The sequence below is a fragment of the Cuculus canorus genome, chromosome 3, assembly GCF_017976375.1.
Source record: "Cuculus canorus isolate bCucCan1 chromosome 3, bCucCan1.pri, whole genome shotgun sequence".
Lineage (NCBI taxonomy): Eukaryota > Metazoa > Chordata > Aves > Cuculiformes > Cuculidae > Cuculus > Cuculus canorus.
Genome location: NC_071403.1, coordinates 70,184,680 through 70,196,995, shown reverse-complemented (window position 1 = coordinate 70,196,995; position 12,316 = coordinate 70,184,680). Strand labels below are relative to the sequence as shown.

Genomic DNA, 12,316 nt, shown 5'->3' with positions numbered 1-12,316 from the left:
ATATTGAACAGCACCGATCCCACTATGTACCCCTGAGGGACACCACTTGTCATGGATCTCCATCTGGACTTTGAGCCATTGACTACTACTCTTTGAATACGACCATCCAACCAGTTTCTTATCCGCCGATGCAGGTAGGATGGAGGCAGGATGGCAGAGGGATGCAGGTGGGATGGAGGCAGGCTGGCGGAGGGAGGCAGGTGGGATGGAGGCTGGAGGAGGCGGGCTGGAGGCGGGCAGCAGGCAGGATGCAGTCACGCTGGGGGCGGTCTGGAATGACTCAGCCGCCGCTGCCCCTTCCGCGGCCGCCGGGGAGCGCGGGGCGGTAAGTCCCGGCGGGGCGGGACCGGGACGGGCATAAGGGGCGCAGCGGGCGCGGGGCTGCGGGCTGCGCGGGGGCAGGTAAGGGGAGAGGATGCGCGGTGGGGAGCGGCGGGGGACCCCAGCCCTGTCAGGGGACCCCCCAAGACCTGAGCCGTGCTGGGGAGGGTGGGAGAGCCCCAGCCATGCACCATGGGGGGGACCCCAGTCCTCTGCCCACAGGGGCACTCCAGCCACCCGCAGCCATGCAGGGAGATCCCACGCCCTGAACCATGGAGGATCCCTAGCCGTGCATCTTTAGGGGACCCTAGTCCTGCGGGGGTGCTCCAGTCCAGTGCCCCCAGGGGTACTCCGACCCCCTCCCGGAGTACTCCACACTCTCCCTCCCACCCCAGCCGTGTAGGGGAAACCCCAGCCCTTCCTTGTGTGTGGGGACTCCCAGCCTAGCACCATGCAGGGGGACCCCAGTCCTCTGCCCACAGGGGCCCTCCAGCCCCGCCCCAGCCATGCAGGGAGATCCCCAGCCCTACACCATCTGAGATGATCCCAGTCCTGCACCTGCAGGGGTACCCCAGCCTCCAGCCATGCAGGGAGATCCCCAGCCCTGTGCCATGCAGAGGAACCACAGCCCTGCGCCTACAGCAGCAGTGCCTCACATGGTTTCCTGCAGCATTTTGGGGTATTTTTGACTTTGCGGGTCCAAGAGGGGATGCTCTGTGGTTCGGCTATAGGCAAGATTTGTTGCAGGGAAAATGCCATAAACCTTGAGTGCGTCTTAGAAACAGCAAATCTTTCTATTAGTGGCAGGGAAGGAGAGAGGAAACCTTGTTTTCATAATGGAGATGGAAAAAAAACCCAGCTCTGCTCGTCAGCTGACCCTAAGGAGGCTGGTTTGGCACGCACTGAAGTGCTTCTGGGAACATCCCGTGATGCACAGTCGAGCTTGGGTCTGGCACCAGGACTGTGGCTTGGAGATGTCGCTGGATAAAAGCTGCCTCACGCCAGTCTGGCATGCAGTATATCTGTTGTCCGTATATCATGTTCATGGCGTTGCACTGCAGGCATAATACAGCAGTGATCACTTCAGTCTTGTGTTTACTGCAAAGAGTTGAGGATGCAGATGATGACAAGGAAGTTCAGTGGCGCAGGGTGTCTGCTGCAGCAGCTGAGGTCTTGTGCAAGACTTGGGTTTATGGAGTGGTCTGTAAGAGCGAAATAAAAAATCAGTGCAGCTCCATTTGGAAGGAATCTTGCACTTTCTGTGAATGCAAGCTGTAGCAGTGAGCACTGCAGCTTGTCTCAAGGTGTGTTTGTTTTGCCAGATATCAAACCTATGCTAATGGTTTGGAGAGGAATGGGTGTGGGGAAGGGTGGCTCATGCTTTTTTTGCTTTCAAAGACCAGAAAAATCAAGCTTTGGTAATGGCTGTAATGAAGTCACCAGGCCATGAGTTTGGTGCATGCCTCTGGGGCCACCAAGCTAACCTGGTGGCACAGCAGGCTAGGCTGGATTGCTTTGTGTATGGGCTTGCTTTATTGTGGCTTAGAGTCACGCACAAATACTGGCAACCAGAACAAAGTACAAAGCTCTGGGCTTGGGCAAAGGGCTGCTTGCTGGAGGAGGACACATGACTTGGGCCTTGCTGAGTACCTCTCACCTTGGAGGGGTGGGGGTGTTACAACTGTGAGGGTCGCTCAGCTTTTATCTTCTTCAGACTCCTGGAAGAGGGTGTGTAGGTGCCTTCATCTGTGCTTGGAGGAGTTTGGCCCAGACAGTGGAGGAGCTGAGAGGTGCTTCAGGGCTGTGACTTATCTCATGGCCTGATCTGTCTAGACTGAGTCATGTGAGCTGGGCTTTGAATAGCCTGATTTGGGCTTGGGTGATTTTGACGCTGCAGAGAAATGCCCAGTTAAATGAGATTTGTGAGCTTTGATTTCTGGCTGATTTTGGAGAAGACCTGCATGGTAAGACTCTACATCCATGAACTGCAGTGGGATTTTGTGTGGTGGTGGGTTCTGTGCATCTCCCTCAGCTGTTGGGAGGAGGCTGCAGGACCCTGCTGATCTCTGGCATTATGTAGTCCACATAGTTGGAGCCCTCTCCTTGGGAAAGCAGGCAGCCTCTGTCTTCAAGATCTCCTGATAAGGAGGGATGGAGAAAGGCACTTGTGTGATGTCGCTTCCTCCCCTCCTCCCTGTCTGCACAGGCAGAAGCCAGCAGCACAGGAGGACTGTAGGTGGGTGGTGCAACACCAGCTGCAGCCATCTCCCTTCAGATACTCTCCTCCCTCGCACACTGCAGCTGCTCATAACAGCGTATGTCTGAGAGCGTTCAGCCTCGGTGCTTCCTCCTCACTGGCTCAGAGGAGGGCTCAAGGGCTGCACTCAAGTGGCCCAAATTCCCTTTTCTCAAGTAATAAGCTGGCTAAATTAGAAGTCCTGCCCAGGGTCAAGTGTACTGGTGGGTAGCAGCTTTCTGGATTGTTTCTTGCTCGTCCTTCTAGAAATTACTTCATATCCCAAAGCAGGGGACTTTCCCACAGCCCAAGAGGAGTTAGGGAAGCTCAAGGGTCTCTCTGCAAGCCCCAGTCATCCTCCTGTGATCTGAAGAGTTTGCTGAGGTGAAACTGGTGCATCTTAAGAAGTCTACAAGCCAAGCTTTACTTCTGCTTTCAAGCTAATAGGCTGTGGTGGGATTTAACCTGTGAAGACAGTCTTTGCAGGGTTATCCTGAAGCTGTGAAGCACCTCCAGAGACCTGGGTGTGTGCAAGGGAAGAGATCTTTATCAGGAAGTGTAGCGATAGGATGAGGGGTAATAGTTTAAAGCTCAAAGAAAGGAGATTTTGATTAGCTATCAGGAAGAAATATTTTACTGTGAGGGTGGTGAGGCAGTGGCACAGGTTGTCTGGAGAAGTCGTGGATGCCCCTTCCCTGGAGGTGTTCAAGGCCAGGTTGGTTGAGGCTTTGAACTACCTGCTCCAGTGGGAGGTGTCCCTGCACATGGCAGGGAGAATGGAACTGTATGGGCTTTAAGTTCCCTTCCAACCCAAACCATTCTATGATCTCCTGGGGTTGCTGCAGAAATTTGTCTAGCCTGTTCGCCATGCAGAAAGAAGAGCAGATATCTGTCAAGTGCAGCAGCTGTTATGTGAATTTGGTTTTGGTACTGCTCTTTTGGTGGTATTTAAAATAGCCTGGAGCTTTAGGGGGAGGGAGGTGTGTGCTTATGAGATAAGGGCAGTGGGGAAAGCACGCATGTGATAATGCTGCTACAGGAAGTGTCATACTGTTTGGATCTGCAGGCAAAGGGGGGTGATGGTGGAAACCAGCAGCCTTTTCCTACTCACTGTGTTGCTGGTGTGGTTAGCATGCCTCCCGTTGCACATGACTTGCTGTCAGTGGGAATTTGTCCTGCAAGTCTTGTGCCTGCACTCTCTAGATTTGCTGTACAGAGGGCAGTTGCTGAAGCTATGGTGGGCAGGGACTAAAAACAATACATGAAATTGAAGACTTCCCTTTCTACTTCACTCAGGTCTTGAGATGCTCTCAGCTGGGTGGCACAGAGTATCAGCCCCTCCCCGACTTCATGCCCATACGAGATTTCATAAAATCATAGAATGGTTTGCACTGGAAGGGAACTTAAAGGCCATCCAGTCCAATTCCCCTGCAGTGTGCAGGGGCCCCATTCATAGAATTATAGAATCACTAGGTTGGAAAGGACCCACCGGATCATCGAGTCCAACCATTCCTAACAATCCTTAAACCATGCCCCTCAGCACCTCATCTACCCATCCCTTAAACACCTCCAGGGAGGGTGATTCAACCACCTTGCTGGGCAGCCTGTTCCAGTGCCCAATGATCTTTTCCGTGAAAAATCTTTTCCTATGTCCAGCCTGAACCTCCCCTGGTGGAGCTTGAGGCAATTCCCTTTTGTCCTGTCCCCTGTCACTTGGGAGAAAAGGCCAGCTCCCTCCTCTCCACAACCTCCTTCCAGCTAATTGTAGAGAGTAATAAGGTCTCCCCTCAGCCTCCTCTTCTCCAGGATAAACAGCCCCAGCTCTCTCAGCCGCTCCTCATAAGACTTGTTCTCCAGACCCCTCACCAGCTTCGTTGCTCTTCTCTGGACACAATCCAGAGCCTCAACATCCTTCTTGTGGTGAGGGGCCCAGAACTGAACACAGTGCTCAAGGTGCGGTCTCACCAGTGCCGAGTACAGAGGGAGAATCACCTCTCTGGACCTGCTGGTCATGCTGTTTCTGATACAAGCCAAATGCCATTGGCCTTCTTGGCCACCTGGGCACACTGCTGGCTCATGTTCAGTTGGCTGTCAACCAAATTCAACCTGACCCTGAATGTTTCCAACAGTGGGCTATCAACCACCTCTCTGGGCAACCTGTGCCAGTGCCTCACTACCCTCATTGTAAAAAATGTCTTCCTTTATCTAGTCTGAATCGCCCCTCTTTTAGTTTAAAACCATTCTCCCTTGTCCTATTGCAACAGGCCCTACTAAATCATCTGTCCCTATAGGGCTGAGGATTTTCTTTTCCTTCCTCACCCAGGTCTTAAGATAATCTGTGCCCTCCAGCTGAGAGAATCAGCTCCCCCCAAAACCTTCAAGTCCTTAGGAGACTTGGCAAAAGGCTTTGTTTGCTGAAAGGGCCGACTGGCTCCCAGCTATTTGGGTTGTGATGGGTTACGTCTCACTGCTTCTGCTGGGTTTGCTGGCTGTCAGCCATGACACAGGGTGGATGTAATGCAGCAGAGCATTAAAACAAGCGCCTGTCAGAGGGAAAACCGCCTGATATCTTTTTTCAGTTTGGTCTCGGGTTGCCTGTTGCTCGCAGTCTGCAGCCAGTGTGGTCTGGTAACCCGAGGATGTGAGATCTCCAATGTCTGTCTGTCAAGAGCTTGGTGCAAGCAGCCATATCCATGCAGAAGGCTTTGCAAGGCAGGTTGCAGCATGTCAGCAAATTGACAAACACCCTGCTGAAAATGAAAAGTATATCAGATGGCTTCTGGCCTCAAAAACACCTCCCTTCTGTGCTACAGAAAATATTAAGTTGACTGCGGGAAATAGGGAAGTTTTTTGGTTTCGTTTCGTTTTGGGTTGACCTTTTCTTAGAAGATTTTTCATTAGAAAAGGTGCTTCAGCTCGGACTGGTCACCTGTTGGCTCCTTGTGGCCATGTTGAAGGGACACAAGGAAAAAAAACCACACATAAATGTATATTTGTTTCTCTGAGTATAACCTCCTTCCCACAGTGTCAGCAGGGGAGCATGGCAGGGACACCAGCAGTGCCAGTGTGTCCCTTGTTCCTTTGTCTGGGAGAAACTTCTAAGCAAGCAAATATGCACAAAACCCCTTCCAAGAGGTGAGATTTGGGTGTAGGATGCCCATGCTGCTAAAATTCAACTAGCTTTTGGGCTGAGCATCCTGCTGAAGGTATGGAGAGTGCGAAGAAACGTAAATAAATGGCGAAAGGAGGAGAGGGAAGGAAATAAAGCCTCTTTATACAGTTAGTTGCAGCCGCCTGGGCTTGTCACTGGCTGAAAGTAGGACACTCCTGCTGAGTTTTCTCCTCTGGAAAGGCTAAACTTGGCTGTGAGTGGGTGGAGGCAGCCTGCATGGAAATGTGTGTGTGTCTCCCCATAGAGCTGTGTGTCTGGCTGCTCGGGTGTATTTGCCTAGAAAGGCTTAAGCTCAGGCTTGCAAAGGTGATTACACATTCAGCTCACTGAGATGAGTAGGAATTATAGCCTAAATATCTCTGCTGTTCAGGTTGCCATGGAGTATCTGAGGCCTCGGGTTGCTCACCAGGATCAGAGCTTGTCAGAGTGGATGTGAGGTTGGTGGAAGAGGAGCTGGGAAGTTTTGGAAGAGGAGAAGGAGAGTACCCTGGCATGATTGTAGAGGTCGAGCAGCTCATGGCCCGGCTGCATGTCTGAGTCGGGCATCAGGACAGTGAGCAAGCGGTGGCTGCTGGCTTTGGGGTAAATTGGAGTTGGGCCATTGAATGTGAGTTAGGTTAAAGGAGACAGGAGAGCAGAGAAAGGACCAAGCCCTGGCATGTCTTTGGGCTGGGTGATCCTTGTGCTCCCACGCGGGAGGCTGTGGCACGCTGTTGCCATGCTCCTGGATTTTCCCTGTGTCTCTAGTCACCAAACTGGGACTTCCCTGGTGCTCTGCATTGAGACATGTGCCTTCACAGCCTCCCTGGTGATAAGTCCCAGTGGGAGGACAGCACAGGCTTGCAGCCACAGGCAGCTCTGGTGTGCACAGACTCTCTCTGCATGGGCAAAGGTTCCCTGCCTCGGGGCTCCCGACCCCACCAGACTCTCCAGGGCAATGGGCTGACCATAATAAGTCCATAAAGCCCAAAAATGTGATTTGACTTGATAGCACTGCACTAAGTCAGGGGGCAAGTCCCTGGGGTGCAGCCTTGCCTGCAGTTTGCTGTGGTGGAGGGAATTACCTTTTCCTTCACTTCCTTATTCTCCAGTGTTGTGGAAGTAAACACACGTGTAATACCCTCCAAATTTGATCCTCTGGATCTGCTTCAAAAGAGACTTTATTGCTGCTACTAATCCTGCAGCGGTCAGCTGAACAGGGTTGCCTTGTCTAATTTCTTCTGAGCTGCAGGAAGGAGTTATTAGTCTGTTCATGCATCTCTCCGGACTGTTAGGGTAAATTGGGATGGACTTCTTGGAGCCATGAGTTTTATCCTCCCAAGTGTTGCTATGATGGTTCTTCTCCCACGCTCTTAATTGCAGTCCAAGCCTGCCTTGAGAAGGTTTACAATGATGTTCAAATCTGGCTGCAGGTAGAGGGTCTTGTTCTGTAGCCAAGATGTGGCTGTCCGTGTCCATCCTGTGTGTCCTGGTGGCCTTTGCCAATGCCCGCAGCGTTCCTTACTATCCTCCGCTCTCCAGCGACTTGGTCAACCACATAAACAAACTCAACACCACCTGGAAGGTGAGTACTGTATTGCTTTTTTGTTTTGTTTTGGGTCTTTCTTTTCATGCATTGCTCAAAAGTCTCTCTACGGGACTCAGTAGCAGAGCTCTGTGAGTCTTGCCATGGTGGTTGCATCAAACCAGCCTTGGGCCTAGTTGACTTCTCTCATGAATTGATGCCATTAGGAGTTTATGCAGTGACAGTAACCGTCAAGCTTCTCTCCTTTGGAGCAAAGCACCAATAAACTCATAGACTAGGAGCAATGCGAAGAAGAGAGGAGGCTCTGTGGGAAGCTGGAAACAAGCAGCAAGTGTCAAGTTGTATTGGTGACCTGGCCAAACCCTTGGACATGGCCAAAGCCTAGAGCTAGACCTTAGCTTACTGGTCATGATGCTCTGATCCTGGAAGGGGCTGTGTTCTGTGTCCATAGGCGACTTGGCTCTTGGCCTCTTGGTTTTGTAGCATGTGTCAGATACCGGTTGGGTTTGAGGGAGAACAGAAGCACCAAGCTGGTTCCTGCAGTGCACTATTTGGCTGTGTAGAGTCATGTCCCTTTGCTTTGTCTCCCTTCACAGGCAGGGCACAACTTCTACAATGCTGACATGAGCTATGTAAAGCAGCTTTGTGGCACCTTCCTGGGTGGACCCAAGCTCCCCGAGAGGTGAGTGCTGGGAGGAGATGAGGACCCTGTAAAAGCTTGTGTGGATTCTCCTGGTGTCGCTGGAGTGGGTGAGGGGCTCCCTAGAAAGATGTGAATGGTGTTCCCTTCTGTGCAGTTTGTTGGACATCTTACGTGGATTTAAGTACAGGATCACGCATGGATAGAACATCCATCCTCTGTCCTGCCAGGTACTTGAGCAATTGTGTAACTTATGCTCCTTGAAGTTCAAAACACTGGAGGAGCTGCTGACCCGATCTAAGGACTTCAGAAGTATTTACTCTCTTTCAGTAAGCAAACAACAAGAACACTCGACTTCTAGGTCGCCTTCAGAGGACTTTGGAGAATCCTGTGCACCCAGTCCTGCAACGCCGGTGTTCCTATAACAGAACTGTTATAAAAAGTGTTCCTCTTCTCACTTGCAGGGTAGATTTTGCTGCAGATATGGAACTGCCTGATAACTTTGACTCACGGACGCAGTGGCCCAACTGTCCTACCATCAGTGAGATAAGAGACCAGGGCTCTTGTGGCTCTTGCTGGGTAAGAGCGTGGGTGGTTTAAGGTTGTATTGATAGAGTTTGCTCTTCAAAACATGTACTGTTTGTTACTGAATTGCATACATGGGGGATCCTGCAGTATCTGAGCTTCTTGGTGGACTTCTAGCCAGGTTCATGCTTATTGCACTTATTGCTAGAAGGTTGCCTGGTTTCTTTCCCCTGCTCTAATGGTGTTCCATTGGGTTTTTGGGGCTGCCCACAGGCTTTTGGCGCAGTAGAAGCAATTTCAGACAGAATCTGTGTTCACACGAACGCCAAGGTGAGCGTGGAGGTCTCAGCAGAGGATTTGCTGTCGTGCTGTGGCTTCGAGTGCGGCATGGGGTGAGATGCTGTTGGTTCTTGTGCACTTTAAAGGTTGTTGGGAGGAGTGAGGAAACAACCCAAAGATGTGGATGATTTCAGCCCAGTCTTCCTAGTCTCCCTAATGAGCAAGAAGCTCCACCAGTGGTTTGTGCTGCAGATACCGGCGTTAGCCAGTAAAAAGTGACATAAGTGTCATAAAAGTGACAGCATGGACTGAAAGTTCCTCTGGGCTGCATCCTGCCCCTAGCAGTAGCTGGATAATGATGGATGCTGTAAGGAGGGCAAGCACATAGTGGTGATTTTCCATACATAGTTGGCAGCTGCCTGAACCAAATGGGTCTTTTAAGAACCCCAAAGCCTTGGTTTTTAGGCACAAGCCTTTTGACTGTGACTTTTGCAGTTGTTGAGAGACAGGTGGAGAGTTGGGTCTCCCAAGTTGTGTGGCTGCTCCTCCTGGCAGCAGAGGCTGACCAAGGACCTGGTGAAGAGGCTTGAAGACAAGGAGGCACCACTGCTTTGGGATTTAGAGGCATGGGTACTCTTAGTTCCTTCTTGCCCGAAGGCTTCAAAGTCTTGAGGCCCAGACGTCCCAAGGAAGGCAGGGACAGACTTGACAAGGAACAATGTACTGAAAGCTTCCCTTCAGCAGTACCAAGCTATCTCTTTCCCTCTCCTCCCTCAAAAGGGGATGTCTTTGAGGAGGCTGGAGCTGGAACTGCTGCTTCTTTCTCCAGGTGCAATGGTGGTTACCCCTCTGGTGCTTGGCGATACTGGACTGAGAGGGGCCTCGTGTCTGGGGGCCTTTATGACTCCCATGTGGGTAAGTCCTGGCAGATACCCTTGTGAAAGTGAAGAGGATCATCTCTGCTTGGTTACAAGTTCAGGGTGCTTCTCTTCTGGTCTATATCCTTGTGGCTACTCCCTCTTTTGGGGCTGGGTCCAAACACCTCTGCTTAGACCAGCTGGTTGCTCCTGTCCTCGTGTCTCTCTTAGGGACAAGCTCCGTGAACAGCATCTAGAGTAGGAATACCCATCCAAGAAGGAAGTACAGTAGCCAGACCTAACAACCAAGAAGGCACTTGCTTCCATAGCAGGAATGAAAGAGGCTGTGAGTTTTTTGTTGCTGCTGGTTTTGGACCAGTTGAATACATTTTGGATGAGGGCAGGAGTCTTCTTGACATGTTTCCTTCTCAAAAGTGACTTCCAGACTGGAAGACTCTGCCTCCTCTTGGCTTGGCCACGAGTCAATGGTAGACCTACTCTTGCTTGCCCTCCACTAGTCTGTGGAGTTTCTGGGTCAGAAAGGTCATACCCTCTCTTGAGGCATTTGGTGTTTTCTCCAGCATGGCTATTGGAGACATGGGTGATTGGGGACAGCTGGTTCATCTTGCCTCTGTCCTCAACAGGCTGCCGTCCCTACTCCATCCCACCCTGTGAGCACCACGTCAACGGCTCCAGGCCACCATGCACTGGGGAGGGAGGTGAAACCCCCAGGTGCAGCCGGCACTGTGAACCTGGCTACTCGCCATCATACAAGGAGGACAAGCACTATGGTAAGGGAGATGGCCTCTGACATTGCTTGATGCACAGCAGCTCCAGAGCTGCTCCTTGTGGGGGAGCTCAGTGGCATTAGTAGGATTGGACCTCTTCCAAAGCTGTTTTATGGTGTTTATTTTCTATAGTCTCAGAATGGATGGTCCTGGAGCAAACTGGCAGACACACAGTTTGCATTTGCTGAGGCTCAACTGAGACAGGGGAACTGATTTCAGTCCTTGTGGTGTATATGCCTGGGTTGAACAGCATGTTGTTGAGCCCTGCTGGAGTCTGGTGTCAAAGCCACCTCTTTCCTACTCTTTGGTGGTAGCCAGCCCTATACTTGTAGGATAGAGTGGCTGCTTCTTGACAATTTGCCTTAGCCTTGAGTAATTTGGTTTCATTTGGAAATGAGGTTGTACAAGGGGAAAACTTCCCTTCCCACAGAAACTGCCTAGAATAAGTCTTCAGGTACAGAATAAGACTCCTCAGTTAAATGGAAGAGAAATGACTGGAGCCCACTTACCCTGCCTGGCTGTGTCAGTGTCTTAGGAGCAGCTGGGTTTGAATTTCACCTTTAAGTGAAGAAGACTTCTTGCATGGGCATGCCAAGCTGTCACTGTCCAGCTGTCCCAAGACCTGTGTGGCCTGACAATGCCATACTAGTTGTGGGACTTTTCTCCTTTCTAGGCATCACATCCTATGGTGTCCCTCGCAGCGAGAAGGAAATCATGGCTGAGATCTACAAGAATGGCCCAGTGGAAGGAGCCTTTATTGTCTATGAGGACTTCCTGATGTACAAATCTGGTGAGCATCAGCACCAAGGGAGCCTTCTTTGCTGCTTCATCCCTAGGGTCTGTCTTATGTGGCTCATGTGCATCTACTTGAGTCTGAAAGGTGATCGCAAGTTCACATTTGTGTATCTGGTGTTGCAAGAACCTGGGCAGATACCATCTCCTGTATCCATTGGTTTATAACAAGGGGAATAGGTGATTGTGACTGGCTCAGAGGGGAGCCCCAGAACTGCAGCTGAGAACGTCAACTAGGATTTTAAGTAAGATCCTGGCTGGTGGGTCTCCTGGTCTGACCCCAATTCCATGTTCTGAACTGCTTAGGATGTGCCTTGCAAAGCATCTCTGGGTGTCCTGCATGCAGAGCAGACGCTTGGCATCAGTCCTTCCTCCGGGCTCTACAATGAGCTTCAAACTTGCATTTAACGAAAAAAAGGTCTCAGCTGGCCTCTGGGCCTTGATATTGAACATCTCACAAGCTGGTAGTTGTCTGAAGCAGGGGGAGAGAGGTGTCGCCCATTGATGTGTTGGCATGTTGCCTTGCAGGGGTCTACCAGCATGTGTCTGGCGAGCAGGTTGGAGGCCATGCGATCCGGATCCTGGGCTGGGGAGTGGATAATGGCACTCCATACTGGCTAGCTGCCAACTCTTGGAACACCGACTGGGGTGACAATGGTGAGGCACCCTCTGATGCTGCCAGAGGGAACCCCTTCCCCATTCTCCTTGACACAATGGGTAGGTTGATGTTTGCTCTTCGTGTGGTTCCAGGTTTCTTCAAAATCCTCCGAGGAGAGGACCACTGCGGCATAGAGTCTGAGATAGTGGCTGGCATCCCCAGGACGGAGCAGTACTGGAAGAGGATTTAATGCTCTTGATCAAGCCACAAATAATCCTGAGTCCCTGATGCTTTTAACTGATAGCGGGTTGGGTGCAGAGCCCCCCCTCTCCTTCTAAGAGACTATAGTTGAGGTTACTTAATTAAAGCTTTTTATCTTTTTTTTTTTTTTCTTCTGTTTTGGGTATTTTTTTTTTTTTTTTTAAGTCTATGGTGGAGCTGGAGATGGAACTGCTCTCTGCAAGCCCTCTCCTGGTGGGTGGCAGCTACGGAGCATTCCCTGCTCAAAGGACTGCTGGAGGGCTTGCTGGCCTCTTGCACTATGATATTGGGTTAACCTGGATGCCTTCCAGCCCAGCCTGTT

General features: G+C 51.1%; 1 protein-coding gene across 2 annotated transcripts; it reads left to right on the top strand.

Annotated features, from left to right (window-relative positions):
- The first annotated feature begins 232 nt into the window (after positions 1 to 232).
- On the top strand, positions 233 to 12,115 carry CTSB (cathepsin B). 2 transcript variants are annotated; one of them, XM_054064170.1, is made up of 10 exons: positions 233 to 325; positions 7,142 to 7,293; positions 7,851 to 7,936; positions 8,359 to 8,473; positions 8,693 to 8,811; positions 9,528 to 9,613; positions 10,200 to 10,346; positions 11,017 to 11,133; positions 11,664 to 11,792; positions 11,886 to 12,115. In XM_054064170.1, exons 2-10 carry the CDS (start codon positions 7,168 to 7,170, stop codon positions 11,981 to 11,983), a joined length of 1,023 nt encoding a protein of 340 aa, XP_053920145.1. In that variant the 5' UTR covers positions 233 to 325; positions 7,142 to 7,167; the 3' UTR covers positions 11,984 to 12,115. The 2 variants fall into 2 exon arrangements, with proteins under 2 accessions (XP_053920145.1, XP_053920144.1); XM_054064169.1 differs by having other exon boundaries at positions 280 to 402.
- Positions 12,116 to 12,316: the final 201 nt, after the last annotated feature.

Excerpts from the sequence above, each read along its gene's own strand:
- CTSB (XM_054064170.1), top strand. The coding sequence starts at position 7,168 with ATGTGGCTGTCCGTGTCCATCCTGTGTGTCCTGGTGGCCTTTGCCAAT. Across the intron at positions 9,614-10,199 it reads CCTTTATGACTCCCATGTGG|GCTGCCGTCCCTACTCCATC; the intron begins GTAAGTCCTGGC and ends TGTCCTCAACAG. Across the intron at positions 11,134-11,663 it reads CTTCCTGATGTACAAATCTG|GGGTCTACCAGCATGTGTCT; the intron begins GTGAGCATCAGC and ends GTTGCCTTGCAG.